Here is a 27,724-nt window from a genome sequence, read left to right on the forward strand (position 1 = left end):
TAGCCTTCAGAAAACTTTATTTAGTGACAAGCCAAGCTCTGCTGGCAAAAGCCCACCTACGAAAAGAAGTTGTGGGCATTAAAGTTCGTATGATTCACAAAGTATATACATGCATCACCCAAAATAATAAAGACCTTCAGACACAAATGACTTTAAAGTAATCAGAACCCCAAATTATGTGTGACTCACTCAGATGTGCTTATATTAGCCTTAAAAACTGATTACATATATCAAAAGAGCTGGACTTCCCCACAATTAACTGAAACACTTGACCAGAAAAGGTAAGGGACCAAAAAAGAAATAAAAAACTCTCCCCTCCACCAATTCAAGGACACATATCCAGAAAGAGAATGAAACAGAGTTCAGGCCTCAAGGCTTGTCTTGGCCAATGTGATTTGGGTCCTCCTTACACAGCACAACACAGCACAACTGCGCTGAGTACACAGAGTCAGCACACCCCAGAGGAAGCACAGAAGGCTCACACTTAACCCCATCCTGTGTTAGAAGCAACTCCACTACGGTTTTCATCACTTGGCTTAGGAAAAAAACCTCCTAGCAACAACTACTAAACCTCATTAACACCAGTCTAGGCGCCCACTGACTTCAGTAGTGCTTTTCATATAAAAATATCTGAAGAGGCGGTGAATGGCTGTAGCTGCTGCCAGGCTGACACATCCCCAACACTCTTCATCCACTGCTTCAGTCTTCTCCCCCATTGCTACAGTTCTGCCAATAAAGGGGAAACAACTGTGTGAACAAGTTCTTTATGACCAAGCTTTGGCAAAAGTCAATAAATAAGAGTTTCTTAAAGGCAAAACCATTCTGTGCACAACCCTTCAAGTTGCAACTTTGCGGGCTGGAAGAAGAGTGGGTGGGGCATATGTGTGAGAAAGGAAAGAATCCTCTTGACAGGATTTGGTTAGCCAACCCACTTGCTCAGCTCATTATTTAGATGGAAAGGGAGGAGAAGAAGACATCAGAAAAGGAGTCAATTTTGAAATCTGCATGGCTGATAATTTGTTCTTCATAGTGGAAAGGACTTGAATGGGAATCATGAAACTTGAGGAGGAACACTTGTATTTTCCTTCAAGGTTTAAAATATGCTGTCTTTGTACTGAAAGACTACATTCAGTGTGGGTCAGGTCCAAGAGCGACAGCAAGAACTTGGCCATCAGCACACCCAGCACTGGGAGGACACGTCGTCTGAGCAGAATGGCTGGTGGGCAGGCCTGGTCACTCCTCACTGGTCTCCAAGTCGGAAGCCCTGACCCCAGTTGTGTCTCCCGCCTCCACCGTTCTGATCAGCAGCTCGTCTCATGCTAGCAGGGGGCACACCGAACCCTGACACCCCGCCTCTCCTGCTGGGTAGCCAGCGATACCTGGAGTAAAGGGAAGAAACAAAGGTAGAAAGAACAAAGTTACTTTTCCACACCCTCCCCAACCACTCAGCACATCTCTCTCTCTCCTGGGTGTTCCCAGGGCATCTGTCATAGTGAAGGACAGAAACAACGCCTTATTTAACTTTCCTTTCAGCACTCAGCGCAATGCCCTGACCACAGATGGCACCTGCTTTTCGTGTTTTTTAACTTTAGCAAGCTTTCAGTTAAATCTACGCTCAACATTTTTTTTCACTGATTATAAAAGTAATTCATGCAGAGCAATATGGAAACGAAAAAGATTACACCAAGCCCAACATGCAGAAAGAACCACCGATGGCTTCTTGGTTGTCAGCGCATGGGTCAGACTGGATCAGAGAATTCAAAATGAATTCACTTTCAGAGGACAAACCACGGGTAGTGTGCTGAGCCCTGCAGAGCATTTCTACAAGCTCTCAACTGAGTCCACTGAAGAGCCAGGGCCAGAAGGCTTTCTGTCTTAAAGCTCTAGGTGGTTTTGTAACTTTTTTTTTTTTTTTAGGGGTCTCCCTGTAGCCCCCTCTGGCCTAGAACTCACTATGTAGGCCAGGCTAGCCTTGAACTCACAGAGATCTGTCTACCTCTGCCTCCCAGGAGTGCTGGTATTAAAGGTGTAAGCCACCACACCCGGCTTAAAGCTCTAGGTGGATATTCTAGTTTGCTCATCTCCTGCCTTCCAATTACATCCTTCCCATATCAGACGGTGGTGAAGCTGAGGTCCCAAAAGATTATATAATATCTCACCTTACCAATGAATAAATCAGGCATCAGAGGACAGCAAAGAAAACATCAGCCCAAGTCTTTGCTCTCAATGACATTCCAACATTTCTCTTCCCCACCTGTCTTATTAGTATACTGATGACAGATTTGAACCTATTTCATTTGCTGAATCCTAAAGTTTAAAATTTTGCTTGAAGGCAGAGAACACAAACTGATACCCCAATTTAAACACCTCTTGGCACCCAGACTATGTCACAACAAGGGACTTCTCACACAGGCACTTGACAGCACCACCTTATACTGAAGCAGCTACGATGAGCCTTCACTGTTCAAGGAGCATTTAGTTGACACCAGGCAGGTAGCCCTATGAGGCAGGGACTGCAATTACCCCGTTTTTGCTTGGGGGTTTGTTTTTTTCTTCCTTTTGGGTGCTATGAAGGTTCAATTCAGAACCTCAGGAGTACTAGGCAAGCACTTTACCACTGAGCTATACCCACAGCCCCCTTCTATAAATTTTATCTTGAGACAGGGTCCCACTAAATTGCCCAGGTGCACTTTGAACTCAAGAACCTCCAGCCTCAGCCTGCCGAGTAGCTGAGATTACAGGTATGTGCCACGGTGCCAGGCTATCACCCTTATTATATAAACAAGAAAACCGAGCAAAATTGAGTGAATTTCTTTAGAAAGGCTTGTCAGGATTCAAAGCCAGGCGCCCTGGCTCTGAGCTAGCACACGCACGCATCTCTATGTTCCACAGCTTCGGCAGGGGCAGGACAGCACTTAGCAGCTGGCATCCATTTCATCACTCTTAATACCTTCATGCTCTTTTCCAAAAAGCAGATCTTTCCCCGCAAAAAAGAATTTTTTTAAAACAGAAAATTAACTGTGTATGGATGGAAAAAATAAAGCTACTTTTTAAATTGAATTCAGAATACAGATCATTTAAAGTTTACAACTCAACTCTTCTATTTTAAATAAATATACATCCAGACATGGTGATGCACACCTGCAATCCCAGGACTTGGGAGGCTGAGGCAGAGGATGACAAATCCTGCCAGCAGGAGCTGCATAGCAAAACTCTGTCACTAAAAAAAAGATAAAAAATAAAACAAGATAGTTTTAACATTAAATCAAAGTGCCATTTTCAGACACCAAATTGTCAGTATCCATGACATTCTGTACAATAATATTCCTCCAAAGCACAGACTAAAACAGGACTTGGAAAAAGCACTAGGCTGTCTTGCTCTACTATGTACTCAAGACAATACAGAAGCCAGCTCCGTTGCTTAAGCGGAGAGTGGAACTAAATGCCAGTAATTAGAATAAAAAGACACCCAATTATACATAATCAACAAAAATTTATGGTAATTTCAAAGCAGTTACTGCTTTTGCAAGGAGCTACATTTTGTCATCGATCTTTATGCAAAATTTAGCAGCAGGGCTTCGTCCAACAGAAAAGCCTCAAGTAGAAGGCAGCTCCAGGGTGCTCCTGATTTTGCCACTAGAATCGTCCACACTTTTTTGTCCAAAATTCAGAAATATCTGTAAGCTGTGAAGTCAGAAAATAGCCATTTAAGGTAAAATAACTGTTGGCTGCCCCCCAAAGTACAAGCTTTTTTAAGCTGACGCATCTGCCAACCTGCGTGATAAACCTAGATCAGAAATCCAAACCTGCTGTTATTGTGTCTTTTGATAATTAGCAAACAGATTGGTCATTTGGGTTTTTTAGCCCTTTAGGCAACCCAAGGCTCAGAAGAGAAACAAATTTCTTTTAATTCTCTTAAAGAAAAAAATTACAGTTCACAATTAAAAAGTCTTCCACAAACACACCCCTAACCTGTACAGGGATGGGGGAGGGAACTACTCAAGGGTTAATTGTCTTTACCAACCCCTTAAAAAAAGACAGAACTGCCTACCATTAAAATGAGCATTAAAATGGGCTGGGGTCTTTTGGGTTTTTTGTTTTTGTTTTTGTTTTTTTTTAAGCTCTTAAACACCAAGTAACTGCTTCATATCCCTGACACAAGATTAGGTGATTGTCAGGCAGGCTATGACCCCCAATGGTGATTTAACTGATCCGTCTTTAACAGCCCGTGCTTCATTGACAGAACGGCCATGTCATGCACACACTCAAGTGTGGGAACGTCTCTTCTCAATCCCCCACATTAGGAACATGGCTTTTGTTAAGAACCCACCACTGAGCTGCCAACAATGTGTCTTGCTTCATCCAGTCCTATGAGACAGGGGCAGCCTCTCAACTAAGTCTTACAAACCAAAGGTTAGAGCAACTTCACCAGTATCAAAAGTAGCATACAAAGGAATGGCATTCACAACCAAAAAGCTGTTGCCTTGGCCTCTTTATCTTAGTCAACTACAAACACGAAGACCAAGCACCTACTGCCACAGAGCTGGGACTACTACACGAATCTCAAGTCTCTCATTTTAACTTTAAACAGTCCACAAAATTTCTATTTTGTAATATTTAATATAAGTAAGTTCAAGTCAGACATGGTGGTGGCATACCTATAATCCTAGCACCTGGGAAACTGAGGCAGGAGGTTAGAGAATCTGAGGCTAACCTGAGCGATAAGCAAGACCCTGTCTCCAAAAACAACAAACAAAAAAATAAAATTCAAATTTTAAAATTACAAACAATGAGCAAACTTACTTCTTTCTCAGCCAACATCAAGGGTAAAACTGATGTTCCCAGGGGGAAAAAAAAGCAGTGTATTCCCCTATGATGTCTGTCCCCAGCCCTGCTTGGCACTCTACAGTGACATCAAGTACACCACTGATCCCCTTTTTGTGATAGCTGCACCTAGCCAGTGGTGCCTAGCTAAAAGGATCCAGGAAGGAGACTGAGCTGTGGCTTCAATCCCTGGCTTCCTCTGACTGTGACCAGAGGAAGAACTTTATTGGCTCACATTTCTCCCTTAAAGGTAAACTGCCTTCTCATGAAACCCTATCAGGATACCTGAAACCACAGGACAGCATAAATGTCAACAAAGGGAAGAAAACACTTACAAAAACTGAGGTGTGGATAGAAAATTCCTTCCACCCAAGTCCATGGGGTATCTGAACATTAGGAAAAAATAAAGATGTCCAACAAGATTTCCAATTAGCTCATTGATCACCCTGCAAAGAGAGAGTCAAATCAGTACAAAGACATTCAAACACAAAGTGAGGTGCACCAAGTTGTAACTAACAGCATGGGAAAGAGACCCTTCACTGTGGTCCATTACAGCCCCTGGCAGTCAGTGACAGCTCTACAATGGGCCCTTTTACAATGTGAGTGACAAATGTATTCTGAGGGAGAGGGAAATCAGGCCTGATGAACTAATAAGGCCCACAGCTCTTCCAGGCCAGCAGACCCTCTGACATCTTTTCCAAGCCACCAGCCCATCCTCAAAATATAATTTTTGCTCCTGCCTGCCTCAGGAGTTGGGGAAGGTGAAGCACATTTGTTTCCAAGTTCTTTCTGTCATGAACAGCATTTGTAAAACAGGTGAGTATGTCGGCTACCAGAAGAGAAGCATGGGAGTGAGGGAAAGATGTACAACAGAGGACTGCGCTCCCATTCCTGCCTCTTATATCCTTGAGGGTGAGACACAGAGATCACGTAGAACAGCTGGCCTTTGCCCTACATCCTAAAATCAATGCAGACTGTCTTCAGGTTTCTCAGGGCTTATATAGCCTCCTCAAGAATTTTACGGTCACCTCAAGATCCACTGTTGCTATTACATGTCATCCTTTGGCTAGGAAAGCAGCTTTTACCAAGCTCAAAATACAGTACGTGCTAACAGTCTCTTTGCTTAATTCACTCACTTCTTATAAATACAAAGGAGGACTCAGGACAACACAGAGCAATACGTTGGACAAATGAGTAACTAGTACTACTAAAATCTATTAAATTCTTGAAAATATCTGGTAATTAAGAAATGGGAGTTGTTAGAACTATCTTTTATTTTTAAGTTTCTCAATTCTTTAAGATATTTTTAAGGGGCTGCAGAGATGGCTCAGTACACTGGCTGCTCTTGTAGAGGACCTAGGTTCAGTTCCTAGCACCAACATGACAGCTACCAACCGTCCATAACTCCAGTTCCAGGGAATCTGATGCCCTCTTCTGGCCTCCATGGGTGTGCTGGATAGCTTTAGTGTCAACTTGACACACCAGGGTTGAGGGAGCCTCAATTGGGGAATTGCCTCTATTGGACTGGCCTGTGGCCATGTCTGAGGGACATCTTGATTATTGACTGATGTGGGAGGGCCCACCCCACTGTGGGTAGTGCCACCCCTGGGCAGGTAGGCCTGTGTTGCATAAGAAAGCAAGCTGAGCAGGAACCAGGGGAGCAAGCCAGTAAACAGTGTTCCTCCATGGCATATGCTCCAGCTCCTGCCTCCAGATTCCTACCCTGAGTTCCTACCTGGGGCTCCCTGATGAACTGTGACCTGGGAGATGTAAGACAAATAAACCCTTTCCTCCCCAAGTTGGTAGTTGTCAGATTATTTTGTCACAACAATGGAGAGACAAACTAAGGCAATGGGCATTGCACACATGTGGAGCACTTACATCCATACAGACAAAACACTAACACACATAAAATAAAACTAAATTAATTGTTTTTAAAGATTTTTTTTAGAGAGTGTGTGTGTGTGTGTGTGCGTGTGTGTGTGTGCGTGTGTGTGTGTGTGTGCGTGTGTGTGTGTGTGTGTGTGCAAATTACAAGTGCCCATGGAGGCATCAGATCCCCGGTGCTGGAGTTACAAGCACTTGTGAACTTCTTGACATGGGTCTGGGAACCGAACTCTGTTCCTCTGCAACAGTACATGCTCTTAACCACTGAGCCATATCTCCAGCCCAAGAACAGCTCCATCTTGATGGTCTCTTTAAACTCAAATTGAAAACATGAAACATTTTCCTACATCTACAGTCTAACTCCAGACCAAGAAAGTAGAAATTTGACCCTGCTTGGTCAAAACTTTTACCATCAAACCATGTCAAAAATATGACAGTGGGCTGTTTGCAAGCAAGGCATTCTAGAAGTGCCTTAAAAATAAGAATGTAGCCAGGCGTGGTGGCACATGCCTGTAGTCCCAGCACTTGGGAGGCAGAGGCAGGCGGAGCTCTGTGAGTTCAAGGCCAGCCTGGTCTACATAGTGAGCTGGGGCTACAGGGAAACCCTGTTTCTAAAAAACCAAAAAAAAAAAAAAGGCTGCAGAGATGGCCCAGTTGTTAAGAGCGCTAGTTGTTCTTGCAGAAGACCCAGGTTCAAATCCCAATACCCACATGGTGGCTAACAACCACCTGTAACTCCAGTTCCAGAGGATTTGGACTCCCTCTTCTGACCTCCACAGGCACTGCATGACATAGGTGTACCCATATGCAGGCAATACATTCATATACATAAAATAAAAACAATAAAAATTTTTTAAAAATAAGGATGCAATGATCTTATGGATAAGGTCTTTTTGAATATTTATTATGTTTATGTGTATGAGTGTATTGTTTGCATGTATGTAAGTGCACCTGTGTCATGCAATGCCCAACAGAGGTTAAAGAGGGTATCAGATCCCCTGGAACTAGAGTTATGGATGATTGTTAGCCACCATCTGGGTGCTGGGAATCAAACCCAGGTCCTCTGCAAGAGCAGTCAGTGTCCTTAACTGCTGGGCAATCCCGCTAGCCCCATGGATAAGCTCTTAATAGGAAGACAAATTAGGTCTCAGACACAAATTAAGTCTCTATTTCCTCAAACTGGATATTGAACCCAAAAAGACATATTTATTCAAACAAATACATGTAGAAGCATAATGTAGCTAATGATTTAACAAAATTATAGCCACTTATTTCAAAGGTGCTGAAAGTCCTGCAATCTAACCAATTACATCAAAACATAACTATTCCCCAAGGTTCTAACACATCAGTTTTAAGATTCTTTAGAACTTTAAGATTAGAAAGAAGATAAAGATTAGTAAAAATTTTCCAAGGATTAGTTTCCAGATAAATAAATCTAGTATCACTTACGAGCCTCCAATGATATAGTTGAATCCAAGTATAACCCAAGGTAAATAACAGGCCTAGGAAAGAGTACACACAAATGTGAAGAGCCACACCTGACGATGACATGGCACTGAGGGACTGAGAATGGGAAAGGCCATGCTAACAGGGCCTTAAATAAAGATCAACTGAGCAGCACTCCTACCACTCAAAACTTCCTATCTAAAACCATACTCACTTGTTATACACTTGTAACTGTAAGGGCAGAGTCCCTTTCCATAGTTCAAATGCAACACTACTTAGTATTAAAAGAAGCAGAAAGTAGGCAAGTGTCTTATGGATGACAGCAAAAACAGCCCCAAACAGACTCAGTCTAAAACTCCAACCAGCCAACTCTTAAAATTAACTAACTTCTATTTTTATCTAATATTACACATTGACATCTTGAACTAATACTCTCCCAACAAGACATCAGCATTCTAGATGAATCTGACATCTAAGACCTATACCAAACTCAAAACCTCACTGTAAAGGCTGAAGGTTTCAAGGAACTTCACAAACTAGTAAAAAGAAGGCTACATATAAAGAGCTTACAGCTGTGTGAGGTGAGTTCTACAAAACCGTGCTGATGCTCAGAGGACTAGAGAAGTAACAATGGCCAGCAAGGAACACTGGGATACCTAAGAGCTGAACTAAAGCGGGGAGCAGGGGGCTTGCCTATGCTATACTGCTCTGCAGTGACCTCTTCTGGAAGTGTCGGAAAGTACACATCTGGGCTCAAAGAGGAGTACTACAAAGGCAAATTAAGTTTTGCTTCACTACAGTACCTTAAATCGTGTTCCAAACCAAAATGATACAATCAGGTCTCTGTTCAGCTGGGCCCAGACATAAAGTACTGACATGATCAGAGGAATCATCAGCAGCTGCAAAAGAAAGCAACATAAAAACCTAGGCTCCAGCAGAACTTAAAGAGGCTCAGCAGCAACTGACTGTGCTTCTTACCCTGCCCTCCAAACAACTGAAAAGGAAACTCAAATGATTAGAATCACAAATTGATCCTATATAATGAGTGCTACAAAATTCCCTTACAAATACAATTATGTTATTTTTAGATAGATTCAGAAATGACAGTTCAAGCTGTTATTTGCAAAAACAGGTTTTACTTAACCATATAATCTCAATTTTCAAATATATATCCTCACAATCTAGAAAATACTACACAACCAATTACTTTCGATGCTTAAGCATACGCCAGAAATGAGCAGGCATAGCACTGATTTCAATAGCTTCTACAAGAACCTCAACGGTTTAGCTAACAGAACCTTCAAAATAACAGCTGTTACCCTACTGTAAGTTCAAAACACCAGATAATTGCTGGGTCTACAAAGTGAGTTCTAGGCTAGCTGGGGCTACATAGAGACCCTGACTCAAAAAACAAGTAAACAAATAAACAAAAACCCAACCAGATAATTAACCACACAGACAACATGATCGCATCTCTGTCAAAGGCTTTTAATTCTAAATCAGAACATAAAGGGCAAACAGTTTAAAGGGATACTTACCTGCATATCCATTGCTAAGCCAGTAATCTTAATTTGTACAGTTAAAGATCATATATTAAAAGTTTTCTATAGCTATCAAGGTTGGTCTGGTTATCGCCCAAGCCCGGTGGAATTTCATTCCACTGCTCCAAAGGAAATACCTTTCTATCATTCAGATTACTTAAGGTGTTGGAAAAACACAAAGGTTCTGACAACTCATCATTAATATTCCATTAGCCTGTACAACCAGGAGACAGAAATAAACAACTTCAGCAAGACTTGGTCACCTGGTATCCACTTTCAGTGCCCTGCCACTGTTAGCATCTCTCTTACTGGTAGAGGATGGAGATATCTATGCATCTGAAACAAATAATGACTCTGCTCATGCTCAGGGATTTACAGCATGAATGAAGTCCATCACTCACACACACACACATACACACACACACACACACACACACAAACACGCACACATGCGTGCCATCAAGTTTCTTCTGCTGTTCTCACCATCTCTAAAAGCCCACGGTTGGCAGGAGGTGACAACACTAACTGATAGCAGAGAAATTAACTGTGGGGTACCTTACAGAGGGACTGAATTTTTATTCAGGATCCCAAAAGATGGAGAACAATGAAATCAGAAAATATTGCTGGTTGTAAATTAATTTTCTGAGAAGCAGCACACAGATGTCAAAGGCTGTCTCATAGCATGGAATCTCTCTGTGTGTCAGTCAACAAGCTGTCACCCATGCGGACAGAGGACTGGGAACAAGAAAAGAGAACAGCAATGAGACTCAACCAAGCGTGGAAAAATCCCAGAGGCCACAATGAGATGAAGCATCACTTAAAGCCTATAGGGTTTATTCTAACCTTTAAAAAACAAAAATCTCAATTATTCTTAATTATTAACTGTAGTTTTAAAAAGGTGTAAAAATGATGACTTGATTTTTTTTTAATATAATACTATTTCCCCAAACAGGGAGGGGGCTCATTCTGGTCCAAATTAGCACTGAAGGATACCACGATGCAAATCCAGTTGAAGAGAAGCATGAATAAATAGTCTGCTGGCCTCCCATCAAAAGCTCCTGGAAACGAAAACAAGCCACATGTCAGGATTCAGAACTGTGGAAGAAAGCAACATCTAAGAAGAAAAACACTTCCAAAAAAACTGTATAAGAAACCCAAACGAAAATATTTTAAATCACCTTTTAAGAAAAGTGAATTTTACAAACATCTATATCATGGCAATAAAACCCTGAACCAACGGTACCTGAGTAAGGTTAGTTATGCTCTCTTAACTGACTTCCAGAAAGCTACATGCTCCAGCTGCCATGAGCTAAAACAGATCTAAAAGAGGACAGTGAATTCCATAGTCACAGAGCCTCATCCCAAACACTAGTGCAGCCCTTCAATTCCCTCCTGGCCTGCTGCTCTTTCCTTCGTGGGCCTATCATAACCTAATGGGCACTTTTGGTACTTGGTTAGTTTCTGTCTCTTACTTCTAGATCAAAGCTTGTTAGAAAGGAGCCTTGTTCATTTTGGCTCCCACTGTGTTTTCTACAGTGTGACTATGCAGGAGCCTACTATTGCTAAGGATATTAACAGTTGCTATTGTTCCTATTACTACTAGACACATGCACAGTCATGTGTCCAGCCCTGGGCCGAGATTCTGCACAGTTCCAGTCTCTGGATTCCAGGATCTCACATTTTAGGGCAAGGGAAAATGATGTGAAGAAGGCTGTACAAATGAATGGCCAGTCCTTCCACAGACTGACTCTCCTTATACTGCATCTGTGAGGTACAATAGAAAGACCTCTGATCTCTCATTTACAGGGGAGAAAATAAAGTCCCATGGCCTGCCTGAAGTAGGTAGAGCCTAACAACTAGTGTACAGCTCCTGTCACTGCACCATTGACACAGCTATTTATTACTAGGCAGAAAAACCAAAATAGCCAAGTTCTCTATTCTGAGGACAACTCCTAACACCTTCAGTCAGAAGAATTTAAGCAAAGCAGAGAGAAGAAATAGAAATGACTATAAAGTCACTCTAGCTCAACAGCTACTTCACTCTCCCACCTCCTCTCCATGCACACACTCTACCAGTTACAGGACACAGGTAGTCAATTCTTAAAAACCTCTAAACAACCATCAGAAAGAAAGGATGAATGGCTCTGAAAGAGAAAGCAAACAGAAGGATCGGTCTGTGATGTATGTAATCCCAGCACTAGGGAAACTGTAGCAGGAGGATCAAAGTTCAAGGCCAGCCTGGGCTATACATAGAGCAAGTCCCTATCTTAAAACAGAAGATGAAAAAATAAGTGAAGAGAGGTTTCCAGCAAGTCTCTCCTCCTCTCCTTTTTCCTTGTCACCTCAAAGGCACACCAGTCAGTGTTAAGGATACTTAATGCTAGAGGATCACTGTGATGAATCAGAGCTGAGAGTCCAACAAAACTTCTGAACTGAGTGATAACTGCACTTCTTTTGTGTGGTTTTGGCTCTGTGATTTCTAAGGATTCTTTAGATTGAGTACTTAAGATACTGTAATCACATAAACTACAGTGCTGTCTTCTTCGGCATGCTAGCAACTAGGAATTTACAATTAACTGGTCTCAAATTGCAGTCTTCCAGTTCAAATCAGAAACCTCTTAAGCCAACACTGCTATGTACTTAACAATTTAGCCAGGAGGAAAATATGCAAGTAGCACATTAACCTGAGGCTGTGGAGTGGAATGACTATGAAGAATCAGTAAACCTGGGTTCCATTCCCAGGTGTATGATCTCAAATAGCTCTGCAAACTCTAAGACACATGGCCACTGTGCTGGACAACTGTTTTTCTATCTGTGAAATAACAGGGTTAAATACAATAATCTTAAAGCGTCCTCTCAACAGTAATGGTCACAACAGCATTAGCTGTAATAGCCAAAAAATGTAGTGAAGTCAAGTGCCCATCAACTTAATGCACGAACAGACGGTGGCATTATCTACATAATGGGATCTATTTGACAATAAAGAGGAATGAAATACTCCCCTGTGCTATACAGAAGAACCTTGAAACATTATGCTAAGTGAAAGAAGCCATTCATAAAGGCCATCTACAGTATGATCCTGTTCACTAATTACTAGTACAGGCAAACCTAAAGAGGCATAAAGGAAACTGGAGGCTTCCTATGGTTTGCGGGAGAGAGAGTTGAAGAAACAGGCAGTGACCAATTATAGGTACACATTTTCTTTTAGGAGTGAGGTAATGCTATAAATTATGATAACAATTGTACAGTCTATATGCCTACTAACAACTGAACTGTGCCCTTTAAATTGAAGTGAGGGAGGTATATGGAATGAACTACTATTCTCCCTTGGTGTCCATGGAACACTGGATCTCGGAACTCCCCTGCATACTAAAAATGAAATGCTCACACTCCTTATAGAAAATGGTATAGTGTTTGCACAGAACCTATACATACTCCCATATACTTTAAAACATCTTTAGGTTACTTACGATACCTCATTCAATGCAATTCTACATAAATATCTGTGTTTAGGAAATAATGACAAAAAAAAACTATACAAAGTACACATTCAGTATTTTCAACGTGCAGTTGGTTGACTAAGAATGCAGAACCCACAGATACAGAGAACAACCATCTATCTCAATAAAGCTGTTTTTAAAATGCCTCTCAGCTTGAGCCCTTCAATATGCTCTGTGACTGGAGAGGAGAGCATCTTCTAATAATAAAAGGAAGCAGTAAGAGACCAATCACCTAATAACCCCATAGATTGTCTTCAATGTGCAGAACTGTATTACAAATTGGATTGTATTACCTGACCAAATTAATAGAGTAAATGGATTCAAGAACTTAAGTAAACAAGAGATAATAAAAGTTTTATAAAAGGTGGTCATGAACTATCACAATTCAGATTTAACTCAAAAATACTATTAGAGTGATTCCTTAAGGATACTGAAGTATTTATGAATGAAATAATATCATACCTGACATTTTGCCTCTAGTAATCGGGGGAGAGGCATGGATACAGATAAAATAAGACTTGCTATAACTATTAGGGGTGGGTTAGAGTCAAACAGAGGTTCACACTGACACACAGCATGAGTGAATGTTGGCAACAGTAAACTAAGTGACAAAAGACAAAAGCTAGTCTCAAAAGGCCATGTGAAAGCAATACACACAGAAAGCAGATTAGTGGTGGCCAGAACCACACGCGCGGGGGGGGGGGGGGGGGGAGCAACTGCTTTGAATTTATTAGAGGGGGAGTGATGAAAATATTTTGAAATTAAACTGTTGTGATGGTTATGTAACATTACGAACACTAAAAACAACTGAATTGTATACTTTAAAACAGTTAAAATGGGGGCTGGAGAGATGGCTCAGCAGTTAAGAGCACTGACTGCTCTTGCAGGGGACCCAGGTTCGAGTCCCAGCACCCACATGGCGACTACAAACCGTCCTTAACTTCAGTTCCGGGGGAATCTGAAGCCCTCTTCTGACCTCTTCATGGCATTGCATGACACAGGTGCACTCACATATGTGCAGGCAATACACTCAAACACATAAAATAAAAATAATTAATTTTATGTTAGATGAATTTTTCTCAATAAAAGGAAAAAGGGTCATTGACTTTTTTCATTCCATAGTCAAAGTTTTACTACCCGATCATGGAATGTCCATACTTCATCTAGATTGACTATACTGATACTGAAAGTAAGAATCACTCCAACTTAATTATCTACTTAGTTATGCCAGAAGAGTGGAATGTCAACGACCTGACACCACTGCCAGGAACTGAACAAGGGAAGTGGAAAAACTGTGGGGTCTGGGAGACTAGAGGAGGGCCAGAGGTGGCAGGCAGAGGCTTAGTGTCAGTTGTCCATTTCCTTGGCCAAGTTACTTGACTACTTCCTTGAATCTCTTCTTTTTTCTTTTTTTTTTTTAAAAACAAAAACAAAAACAAAAACATTTATTTATTTATTTTGTATGGGGGGGGGCAGTTGTTTCTCTCCTTCTACCATGTGGGCCCCAGGGATTGAACTCAGGTTGTTAAGCTTGGCAGCAAGTACCTTTACCTGCTTAGCTACCTGACAGCTCCAAATAGCTTGTTCTTCTGCAAAGAATGGTCTAGGATTCTACCTTATGCTTTGTATTAATACAAAGATTTCTTTAAAAAGAAACAAAAACAAGAACACACCATAGCAACATCAGGTTAAGAAGTTGTATTTGGCACTGAATATCCATCCCACTATATCCCTGCAGCTATGAAACTGACTCCAAATGTTCAAATGCACAGGCAGACTTAAGACTTAAGGGTGTTCAGAATCCTCTAGCCTGAGCTAAGGAAGAACCAGTAGGTTTACACAATCTCTGAAATCAGCCAACCTTTGCAAAATCATTTAAGAGTAACAAAAGCATACTTGTATTTGACACAGAGTATCAGTTGACTGCTTCTTAGTATAAGCAATTCAAATAGCACATAAGGCACTGTAGGAAATAAGTAATTCAACAAGATACTTTTAAGAAAATACCTTATTACTTATTCATATCAACCAAGTAATTATATCTGATGTTACCTTCTTACGCAATAAATACGACTATATAAGGTTGAGTGAGGTTTTGTGTGTATGCATGTGATGTATGTGTGTATACACCTATATGTATGTGTATGTGCATGTACATGTGGGTACATGTGGGTGCATGTGGGTGCAAGTAGAGGTCAGAGGTCAACATCAGTGTCTTCCTCCATCTTATTTATTCATTTATTTAGCCTAAATGTATGTTAAGTACAGCATGTGTATGCAAAGCCCACAGAGGCCAGAAGAAGGCATCAGGTCCCCTAGACCTGGAATTGCAGGCAGTTGTCAGATGCCTGCTCGAAACTGAATCCAGGTCCTCTGCAAGAGCAGCCAGTATTCTTAGCCTCTGAACCATCTCTCCAGCCTTGTCCACCTTATTTTTTAAGAGAAAGCCTCCCACTGAACCTGGAGCCCATCAATTGGCTAGATTGGGTGAACAGTGAGCCCCTAGGATCCTCCTTTCTCAGTCTCCCAATACTGGGATTACAGGTGTACACTGCCACACCCAGCTGCTTTAACATGGCTGCTAAGTATCTGAACTCAGGTCTTCATGGTGCACAGAAAGCACTTTACTCATTAAGTCATCTCTTCTGCCCCAAGTTGAGCATTTTAATCACAGAGTAAGTTTAGGCTTTGAATTACATAAACTAGTGCTTTACAACCTCAGTCTGAGAGATATACACTCTAAGCCAATTTAGGATTAAAAGACAGAACTGCTCTGTGACAGGCATGGGTATGAGAATACAGCCCAGGCACTATAAGGTAATGGGGAAGGCATATAACATTGTGGTCTGCCATTTGTTCTGTCTATGAAATGGAATGGAATACTGCTGCTACTTTACCTCTCGTAATGGAATTAAAAATCAAACAATCTAAGTGACTAATAGTCTTGGCCCAGTCAGCAAGCAAGAACTATCATTATGCATTTCTTTATGTTAATGGCTCTCAAAATCCAAGGAAGTAAACATACCAATTAATAAGTTAGAACATAAAACAATGATGGATAACTTACCTGCTTCAAGTCGTGTAGAATACTGATATAAGAAATATAAATTGACCAAATAAAGAAATCCAGTTCCTGGACCCACGGGGAAATAAAAGGTGGCAGTGAGTGGCCTCCATACCTGGAAGCGGTAGAGAAAAGCTTCAGGCCAGAGGAAGAAGTAGGCCGGGATTTTTTTTTTTTTTTTTGAACTAAACAAAAATCAACCTTTGCCAAGCATTCTTTTCAACAAGAGTTACCAAAGCGACACCATAAATGCAATTCAGGAAAACAAAGGAAAGGTTCTTACCAACTTAAATAACATCAATTTATAGATCAACGGACTCAAAGGACACCATAAATAAGTAACAAATATTTCTAAACAAGTTGAAAACAAAACTAATATAAAATGTATGGTCTTTCCTAAGATGAAGCACACAGCTAGGCCTGTGTCACACTCAAATCCTAGAAGTGAAGCAGGGTGTTGTGGCACGCACCTTTAATCCCAGCACTCAGGAGGAAGAGGCTGGTGAACCTTTGAGTTCCAGGCCAGCCTGGTCTACATAGAAAGTTCCAGGCCAGTTAGGGCTGCATAGTGAGACTCTTGTCTCAAAAAACAAAAATGTGCTATTAAATAGGTCATATGGTCACATGGCTCAAAACATAACCCCCTCGGAAAAAAAAAAACAAAAACAAAAACAAAAAAAAACACAGAAGAATAAATATGAAGAAGGGGGTTCCTGACAATCTTCCAATCCAGCAACAACTAATTAGATTCTTGGGGGGACTGAACTCAGGGCCTCCCACATGTCAGGCAAGTGCTCTAGCAATGGGATTCAGCTCCAGCCCTCTTTTTACTTTATTATTTTGACAAAGGGTCTCACTACATTGCCCAGGCTGGCCTTTTACTCACTCTGTAGCCCAAAGAATCCTTGAACTTTCAATCCTGCCTCAACCTCAAGTTACTGGATTAGACCTGCCGACATCAGTTTTTATTGTTTTGTTTTTGCTCCTGAGACAAGGTCTCATAGCCCAGGCTTTCCCAGAACTCACATTCTGTCTCAGTCTCCATACCACTGAGTGCTGAGGTTCCAAGAGTACACCACCATGCACAGCCCATTTTCTAGATCATTTTACCATTATTCACCCTTCTTTACCCTACTTTTAAATTTTTATTTTATTTATTTATTTGGCCTTTTTGAGATAGGGTCTCCCTATAGCCCCAGCTGGCCTGGAACTCACTATGTAAACGAGGCTGGCCTTGATCTTGCAGAGATCCACCTGCCTCTGCTTCCCAAGTGCTGGGATTAAAGGTGTGTGCCACCAAGCCTGGCTTCACCCTACTCTACAAAGCAGTTTTATATCTTCAATTCCCTTGACAAAATATTTTATTGGTTTCATGGTATTTCTTCATGTGGCTTTCCAAACTTCATTCAAACTGTTATGATGTCACAATGAATATTCTTGTATATCCTACACACACACACACACACACACACACACACACACACACACACACTCTCTCTCTCTGAGAGAGATACAGAATAAATGCCTGTGAATCAATCTGTTAGATCAACAGACATATGTACTTATTTTGGTAGGTGTTGCCAAATGTCTACAGAAATGTTAATTTATACTTCCTCCTAAAATGTAGCTGAGTGCCATCTTTCTCTACACATACCATGGAAGATATTTTACATTCACTAATCTAAAAATTAATTTTTATTTGTTTTGAGAAAAGCTGAGCATCTTTTCATATTTTAAAAACTTTAGCATAGGCTTTATCCATTTCCTGAATAGATTTGCATTTCTTTATATATTATAGAAATGTTGCAAGTGTTTCCCACTCTGTCATTAGACATGCTTTTACGGTATTTTTTTTTCTTGCTGTATTTTACAACATAACAACCATCCATCACTATCATGCTCACAAAACCTTTTCTGAAGCTTTCTCCATGAACAGAAATGTTCACTTCTACTGTAGCACTTACAGACCACCTCAGAAATGAGAAAGAGATCCAAGTTATTTTTCTAGATGGTCACTCTGTTTTCTGGTCTCCACTCACAAAGCAACCACATTTTCTCCAAATACATGAAAGCTACTTTCACTGAATATCCCCTTTACTTTAAGGTCTTTTAGATTAGATAATTTAGGACTGAAGCCTATACCAAATTATTTTAATTTCTGGCTTAATACATTTTAATATCTGATAAAGTACTTAAATAACCTCTTTGCCCCCTTTATTTCACATTTACTTTTCCTAGCTAGTCTCAATATTTTATTATTCTAAGTAAATCAAACCCAATATTTTTATTATATATCAATGTGATACTAACATAACTTTTTATAACTTTCATAGTTTTGAACAGATCTTTCTCTTTCTCCTTTTAAACTCAACCAATAATGGTGCATGTGACATTTGGAAGCTGAGCCTCAGAGCTGGAGAGAGAGCTCAGTGGTTAAGAGTACTTGCAGCTCTTACAAAGGACATGGGTTCAGTTCCCAGCACCCACATGGTAGCACAAAACCACCTCTAACTCCAGCTCCAATTGATCTGGTGCCCTTTTCTGGACTCCTTGGGTTCAAGCCCCTCCCAATGTATACATAATTTTTTAAAAATAAAATCTTTATAAATAAATAATAACTTTAAAAAAGAAAATTGAGTCTCTTGTCCTTCCTAAGCATATAACCCTATCTGCAAATAAAATCCTGTATCTTATTTCATTCTCATCCAATTCACTGGCTAATACCTCCCAAGCAATAACAAAGAGTAAAGTGATAGCCTCTTAGACTTTAGGAAACAACACTGATGATCCTGGTCTTTGACTTAAAAGCTATGTGTGTTATGACCCATTATCATGTGCCAAGTATGAACGTCATGGCTTACATCAATCATGGGGAAAAGGAACAAAAGCTGGCACAAGGGAGGAAAGTATACTCTCGGCACAAAGCCCCAAAGAACTACAAGAGCACAATAAATACAAAGTGCCACTAACAACGCAGGTATGCGGGAATGGAAGACATCAGCAACAGACCCTCCAGCTTCAGAGCTTCAGAGCTTCCAAGCCACATTCTCCATGTGTAGACATACAACCTTCAGAGCTTGATTCTCTGTGGAGGAAAAGACCCTGGACATATCAAAAGAGGACGTTCCAAGAACCCAGGATTAAACCAATAAAACAGGGCTGGAGAAATGGCTCAGTGGTTAAGAGGGCTGGCTGCTCTTACAGAGAACCTGAATTCGGTTCCCAGCCACACATGGTGGCTAACAATTGTCCATAATTCCAGTTTCAGGGGATCCAATGCCCTCTTCTGACAGGTGCACTTACATAAATGCAGGTAACACACTTGTACACATAAAATAAAAAAATATTTAAACCTGTAAAACAAAACAGGTTAAGATTCACCCAGATTTATTCACAACTCATAGAAGCAGTACTGTCTAACGAAAAGGACACTGCAGAGGACCTGTGAAGCCCTGAGTTTAAGTTTCCACTGACAAGTTACCACCCCTCAGCCTCAGTTTCAGAGTGTAAAGGGAGATCATACATTACTACTACCCTGCTTGGGTCAAGTTTTCATTGTTTTTTTTGTTTTGTTTAGGAGTGCTGAGGATGAAAGCCAGGACCTTGAGCATGCTGGACAAATTTATAACCAATTGACTTGTACACGTCCTCAGAACTTCACTAATGTTTTAAAAAAAAAAAATGAGTGTGCTACTCAGTTTATTTACATGCAGTAATTGAGGAGATGGGTTTTATAGATGAGGAAACATAATAAAAGGTTAGGTAATAGCTAGTACCTGATGGAGCTAGAATTCTGTCCAAGTAGGACTACAGAATTTGTAATACAATGCCTCAAAAGTGACTTCATTATTACAATTACAATTAGTGAAGATTTTCAACACTATTATCTTTGTATGATCTGAAAATGAACTGAGACTAACCCTATAAATTCCTTCTCCCTGCTTCTCACCCCCTGAGAAAAGCACAGGGAGTATAACCAGGAGCAAGCGCCCAGCACCTCTGAAATGGCTTTCTTCACCTAGCCAGTAAATTTGTACTGGGACTCCTGCCTTCATTTTTCTCACAGAGGGCTTGCAAAAGGCTGAAATTAAGAAAGCAGATTTAAAAGGAACTTTTCTAAAAATGTACGGTATCTACCAGAGTGTGCTACTATTACAACCTTTCCATAGACACCCACTGACCTGGTTTTTAAAAATTCACATTTCAAATACTCCCATATTCCCGAGAGCAACTCAAAGCCTGATTTTAAAAAAGAAATCTCAAGGTTTTTTTCCTGACTACATTTTCTCTAACGCTGATGACACAACACTATTTTTAGCCACCGTGCACACCTGTTCTTTAGAAATCAGTGTCTGTCAAAATATCTCACTTCTCTTCCCTGTTCATTAAGCTTAACCTTGAGTTATACTTGCTTTCATTGATCTAAGAGACTAATATTATTTTTGTATTACTTTAAAATTATAATTTGAACTCACTAGGCACTGAATCTGTTCAGAAGAGTACAGTGCATATTTCTGAAATCCCAACAGCCCCTTCTTTACTCTAACATGTAAACAGGATAAAGAAAACGTTTTTCTCTGCAGGGCCATGAGTAGAGACACATTTTCAACTCTGGAAACTCAAAGGAGCAGTCAAGTGTAGCACAAGGAATCTAGGACCTATAGACAGAAGCAGGCCCTTAATAAATGCAGTGGGGTTTTCTTGGGGGGGGGGGTCCTTTTGGTTTGGTTTGTGATTTTGTTTACTTTTTTTGTTGTTTGTTTGTTTGCAACAGGGTGTTATTTGGTAGCCCTCCCTGGCCTGGTACTCACAGTGCAATCCAGGCTGGCCTTGAACTTGTGGTCATGCCCCCATCTCAGCCTCCCAAGTGCTAGGATGACAGGTGTGTGCCACCATGCCCAGCTATAAATGCAGGGTTTGTTTTTAGTTTTCAAAAGGAAAACCAGGCCCTACTTAAAGAGTTTAGGTAATCTACCCAGAGTTCCTCATTTAACAGTAACATTAGCCAACATGTACACGGGCACATAAACCCCTCAAAAAGACCTATTATTTGTAGTTATTCATCCAATAACTTATCAGAGAACAGGTTATAGCCATTTCTTAACTAAAATGTCCCAAATAACCTGTTACTGAGATAATTATAGATGCCATCCAGAATCAAAGTGGGTTTTCAAGAAAAGCAAAGATTTGTCTGAAACAAAAAGGATTATTTTTGTTTTGTCTGAAAAAGAAAAGGATTCTTTTTGTTTACTTTGGATTGAAGCTAAGGAAATCTGTGTGGGGAAGATGTTCAGAGAAAGGCAGTTACATAAGAAAAGTACTTCCGCACAACCTGAGGACATTGTCAGTAAGCATCCAGAACTCATGGCAAGATGGAAAAGGCAATCCAGGCATGGCGGCTCGCACTTGTAATCCTAGCACTGGGGAGATGGAGACAGATACTTGGGAACCCCAGGCCAACACTGTAATGTAATCAGTGAGCCTCAGGTCCTAGTGAGAGCCCCTGTCTCAAAAAACAAAATGGACAGCTCCTGAGGAACCACACCCAAGGTTGATCTTTGGCTCTTACACACTTGCACATATGTGCACCCACACTTGTACACACATAGGTACAAGCATAAATCTACAAGGGTCACCAAGCAGTAGAGACAATGGCAGTGCCTGTGTGCCGAAAGCTGGTGTTAGCATGCCTTGCTGCTACTCCATGCTCAACCTACAGTCCAAATTCCCTCTCCTTCCAGTTATATGTGAACTACACCACAAATGCTCTTAAATCAAATCCTACGGCTGCAGTCATTGGTTTAAATGTGGCAATACAAGCAAAGCTTGACAAACGTTAAGCACCAGTGTGCATCACAGATGTGGCTGCTGCCCTTTCTTATTCCTGGACACAAATTAGAGAAATTGAGAGTTCTTATCTTCCCATTACTAGTAGAGGGAACTTTATTCTTATTCTTCCCCCCACCCCATCCCCTAGACAGGCTGGCCTCCAACCTCCTATACAGCCAGGGATAACCCTGAATTCCTGATCCTTATGCCTCTCTCTCTCAGCTGCTGGGCTTACAGATATATGCCACCACAGCTGGTTTGATGTGGTGCTGGGGAACTGAACCAAGGCTTCATGTATGCTAGGCAAACAGTCTTCCTACTGAATCACATTCCCAGTCCTGGGGGCCTTTTTGGTTGTTTTTGCTTTCTTGGAATACGGTCTCACTCTGTAGCAAAGCTGACCTAGAACTTACTTTCTTTTTTCCTTTCTTTTCTTTTTTTTTGTCTTTTTGAGACAGGGTTTCCCTGCAGCCCCAACAACGTAGACCAGACCAGGCTGGCCTCGAACTTACAGAGATCCGCCTGCCTCTCCACCACACCCGGCCTAGAACATTCTATGTAGCCCAGCCTGGCCTCTTCTTCACCAGTGCTGAGATGACAGGTGCAAACCACCATGCCCAGGGATTTATTTGGGTTTTTGTTTTGTTTTGTTTCATGAGTGAGGGTCACCCTGTAGCCCTAGCTTGCGGGGAACTTTCTAGGTAGATAAGGCTTGTCTTGTTCTCACAGAGATCCATCTGCCTCTGCTTCCCAAGTACTGGGCTTAAAGGTGTGCTCCACCACACCCCGCCTTTTACAGGGATTTTTTTTTTTTTTTTGTGCGTATGAGTACATTGCCTGAATGTGTGTAAGTGCACCCATGCCATGCAATGCCCACAGAGGTCAGAACCCATGGAATTAGGGTTACAGATGGTTGTTAGCCACCATGTGGGTGCTGTCAATCCGATCCTCTGCAAGAATATCCAGTGCTCTTAATCACTGAGTCATCTCTCCAGCCCCCTATGGGAATTTTTTTAAAAAACCATTATTTATATTTCTAATTCACTTAAAAACATCAGAATCTCATTACTTCTACTTTTAGATAAAGCTATTGACAGCCCAGACAGCTAAATAACTTGTCTAAAGGCACACAAGTAGTTAAGTAGATGTCTAGGTCAAGACTTGACACCATGACCCAACTATTTGAAATCCTATAGTCTTTCTGCCCCACATGACTCGCCTACTTAAAGATTATGGTCCCCCTGCTCTAGCAGAAAAGGAAAAATAACTTGCAATAACTAATTTAAAAAAAAAAAATCACCTTTCAAAACACTTTGCTAAACACCACCTTTTAGGGGGTAAATATTATGCACAGGAGTTGAGACAACTTAGAACTATCTTCAACTTGCTGAAACAGACTGTAGTGGTCTATAAAATGGGCCAACACTTATATCAAGACGACTGTGGAAACTGGATTGAGGTAACATACAGAAAAGCACCATACTGATATATGGTCATGAGATTATTTAGTTTAAAACAAGGGAAAGGAAAAGAAAGAATAGAGTGCATCCACAGGAGGCCGTAGCAATTCACCACCTCTCTTGTAACTTCTCAGGGACCAATATGAAGACACTGAACTGACAGGAGAAACTATGGACAACCATGTCTCTACTAGCACAGTCACAATGTTCTGACCTAACCAAGTTAGAAATAAGACACTTTAAACTTTACAGTCTTAAACCATCAAATTCAACAGAAGAAACCTACAGATAGGGAGGAAAAAAACTTCTGTCACTCCCGAGTGTGAATGCAAAATTCCAAATCAATTATCCCCCAAGTTCTTTAAACTGATACAGATGGAGCTTCTGAGACAGGAGTCTCCTCGTGTGGAAGAAACTGAAAGCCCCACTCGAAATCTAGACTCAGCCCCTTAGAAACAGTGTTTCCGTGACTACACCATTTGCAAATGAGTTCCTCCAGGTGGGTCTTGAGGGCTAAACTTGTCCAGAAGGAGCAAGAGAATCAGAGAAACAAGAAGAGACAAGCCAAAACTACTGCCTGGACAGTCAGCACACTGGCTCGTCCCCAGACAGCGGCTAGCTTCTTCCAGTCTAGAGGAAACAAGCCTGGAAGAAACAATGCAAGAAAGATGGGACAGCACAGGAAACATGGCCTGAATGATTTCTCTAGTTTCCTGCTTTTAACATTACACACCTGGAGCTAGAAGAAAGGCTTTTTATGTCACTTAATTTACCAATCTGACTACACAAATGAGCAAGATTTTGCAAGAAGGGTCAAAGAGTCAGTTCTGACCATCTCATAAAATGATTTACAGCCACTGCTCCCCATGCACACCCATTACCCAACATGCCACCAAGTACAAGGTGCACAAGCACATTCTGCCAACACATGCTACTAAAGCAAGTAACAGAGAACTACATAATTCTAGTTGTGCTCTAGAATCATGTTCTTCTGTTTTGGTTTTTTTGGGCGGGGGTTGTTTGTTTATTTTCTTGAGACAGGGTCTCCCTCTAGCCTCAGTCGAGGTAGAACTTACTATATAAAACAGGCTGGCCTCCACTCACTGTGATCCACCTGCCTCTGCCTCCCAAGTGCTAGGATTAAAGGCGGGCGCCTGGCTTAAAATCACGTTCTTAATCCAACTGCTGCAGGATGTCTCCACTACGATGCCTAAAAAGCATCTCAAGACTTAACACTGGCCAAAGCATAACCAAATCTGAGCCATCCTACACATTCCCAGTATCAGTAAAAGCCTGTACCATCCCCTCAGTCCCTCCAGTGAAAACAGTGGTATTCAGGAGTTCTCTCTCTCAACCTTCATATCCACTTAGTAGCAATCTTGTTCCACACAAACTGCCAAATCTAGCCACAGCAACCCTGATCCAAACCACCATCTTTCTTGCCTCCTACCTGCATCTCTCTCTGATCCCATTACCCGGCACTTCCTTACACATAAAGTCCACTCCACAGAGTAGCAAGAGAATCGTTCATTCCTTTGTTCAAGGGCTCCCATGCTTCAATACTGTTTTCGAAATACAAGTTCAATGGTAGAGTATTTGCCTAGCATGTGCAACACTCTGGGTTCAATCCTTTGCACTGAAAAAAAATAAAATTTAAGCCTGTTACTGTGAACTTCAAGGCCCTCTGTGATCCAGCCCTAACCTACCTTTCCACCTTTGTTTTCCTGCTGTCCCCCATGGCCCAACCCTCTCCTCATGCACCAGACCTCACTACTCCAGCTGTCCCACTAGCCACTCAGTCTTTCTCTTCCCAGTTTCACCCCTAAGACTTTCACATTCCTTCTTTCTGGAAGGTTGAGTCCAAAGCCAGATCTAATCAAGGACATCCAATTGTCCTTCGAGCCTTTTCTTTCTGGAACACCTTACCAAATATCAAATCCCTTAACTCACTCTCTGTAACATGCACCGCCCTCTGTGTTTTTCATGGGAGAGGAACCTCTTCTGTCTCATTCACTATTGTATCCCCAGTGCCCAGGACATAGCAAGTATCCAACTATTTCCATGAACTCAACCATATAAGCAGATGCTAAGTGCCCCCACTAATCTAGCTAACAAAGACAGTGGTAAAGATCTGGCTCCCGTGAAATATTGCTCTATGGTGGGAAGCAGACTAACAAATGCCAACAGATGGCATGTAGTAGGAAAAATAGTAAAGATAAGGGAAGTAGAATGAAGGAGGGGTACTATCTTATGTAAAACAATCAAAGAAAACCGTATTAGTAAAATGGCATTTGGACAGAGACCTGAAGGATAGACAGAGGCAAATGAGTGAGCCATGATTACCTTTCTCAAAGAAATAGCATGTGCAAAAATCCTGAGGTCTAGTTAGGAGCTGCAAGAGCAAGCCCTGGCATGGATTCTATTCATCCAACTGTGCAGACACTGGAGGATTCTGGGCAGACTGAAAGGCCATGATTTATGTCTTAAAAGGACCACTCCCACTGTCCAGAGAAGATTGAAAAGAGTAAGGTTGGCATGATAATGGCTTACACTGGAGAAAGAGAAGAGACTGTATTCTGGATGCACATTTGAAGTAGAATCATTAGACTCTTCTGACAGATTCTGAGGTGAGAAAAAGAAGTCAGGGGGCTAGCTCGGTGGCACAGCACTTGTCTAGCATGTGCTGTTATGCCCTGGGTACAACTCCCAGCACTAGACAGCAAAATTGAAAACAAAACAAGAACTCAAGGCTGACTCTATTAGCTTAAACTCCTGTAGTAATGGAGTTGCCATTTACTTCTAAGACAAAGAGGGAAAATAAATTTGGTTTGCACTATGAGATGTCTATTGGTCACCCAAATGGTGATTTCCACCAGTCTGATTGATATATAAATTTGGAAAGCAGGAGACAGATCTGTATTGAAGAAGCCTGTGTATTTGACAGTCTCCCATGCATGTGTTTAAAGTCCTGAGTGGTAAAGATCTGGTTCCCATGAGAATAGGGAAAGTCTACAGAAATCCTACAACTGATGGGTAGGATACAGTCCCAACATTTAGTCAGGAAAAATGAGAAACTAGCAAAGAAGTCTAAAAAATAACACCCAGTGAGGAGAAGGATGAGAAGGCCAGGTAATGTGCTGGAATCCATACCTAATCTTGCCACTAATCCAAGTTTTATATCACAGAATCCAATAAGGATAACCTCCAGAAAATTAACATTCACTAGCCAAGAATGATACTCTAGACTGTTTTCCTTTATGCTTAAGAAAATAACTAGATCTTCAGTTTCAGAAGTAGTTTACTCATTCGCTGATATGTTCAATTACTGTATGTTAGGTACTGCGGAAGAGCTTGGGGAAAACAGATAAAATTATCTCATTCTTTGTAACTCTGACCTTAAACCTCTTCTACAGGGCTGAGAACAAATCTGTCATCATGCAAATAATTCAGCCAGAAGTCGATCAAGTAGACGTCACTGATTAAGCTGGCACCACAGCACCCACATGGGGGATTAGGAGGGCGGAGGGCACGACTGCAGGTGGACCCAATCTGCTAAAAGAATGACAACTATTACAGACTTACCTTCTCACTGGCTCCTTAGCTGAGTGCGGAGGGCGGGAAGCCCAATCTTGCTAGACAGGTGAAGTGAGTCCCTTCCCAACAAACCAAACTAAATCTCTAGTTATCCAGGCCCTAAGCACCAGACCCTTGGATCCCTCAAAACCCAATGATACCCGCCGTAAACCTCTGGAGCCCCACGCACTACAAATCCCACCACCCCTGGCCGCGACCGCGGGGACACCTGGGTTCTGTAGTCTCCACGGCCCGACGCCTGCCAGTACCTGGAAGCGGTAGAGAAAAGCTTCAGGCCAGAGGAAGAAGTAGGCCGGGCTGATGAGACCGAGCTTGCCGATCAAGGGGACCGCGACAGTAGCGGCGAACCAGTAGCGCGTGATGGCCGGGATGCTCCTGAACCAGTCCCCGATGTCCGACATCGTCGCCCGTCAGTGGCTGGCGCAGCACCGCGCGTCCGCCGTGCCCACCCCGCACCGGGCCAGGGGAAATACAGGCGGAAGCCGCCGCAGCCGCGATGCAGGAGGCGGAGACCGGCGGACGTGGCGCCACCGAATTCGGACTAGCAAGGCAGCGCTCACAAGACAAACTTCCCCTTCC

At 41.7% G+C, this 27,724-nt stretch overlaps 1 protein-coding gene across 2 annotated transcripts; it reads right to left on the reverse strand.

The window, feature by feature from the left end:
• Derl1 (derlin 1) lies at window positions 1-27,724 on the reverse strand. 2 transcript variants are annotated; one of them, XM_029565871.1, is made up of 9 exons: window positions 27,394-27,724; window positions 16,266-16,377; window positions 10,692-10,756; window positions 9,696-9,722; window positions 8,961-9,056; window positions 8,161-8,213; window positions 5,160-5,270; window positions 3,142-3,220; window positions 1-1,379 (listed from the first exon to the last, which is right to left on the reverse strand). In XM_029565871.1, exons 1-9 carry the CDS (start codon window positions 27,544-27,546, stop codon window positions 1,320-1,322), a joined length of 756 nt encoding a protein of 251 aa, XP_029421731.1. In that variant the 5' UTR covers window positions 27,547-27,724; the 3' UTR covers window positions 1-1,319. The 2 variants fall into 2 exon arrangements, with proteins under 2 accessions (XP_029421731.1, XP_008836212.1); XM_008837990.2 differs by lacking the exon at window positions 3,142-3,220 and having other exon boundaries at window positions 27,394-27,722.

This window comes from Nannospalax galili, unplaced genomic scaffold, assembly GCF_000622305.1.
Source record: "Nannospalax galili isolate Female #2095 unplaced genomic scaffold, S.galili_v1.0 scaffold17, whole genome shotgun sequence".
NCBI lineage: Eukaryota > Metazoa > Chordata > Mammalia > Rodentia > Spalacidae > Nannospalax > Nannospalax galili.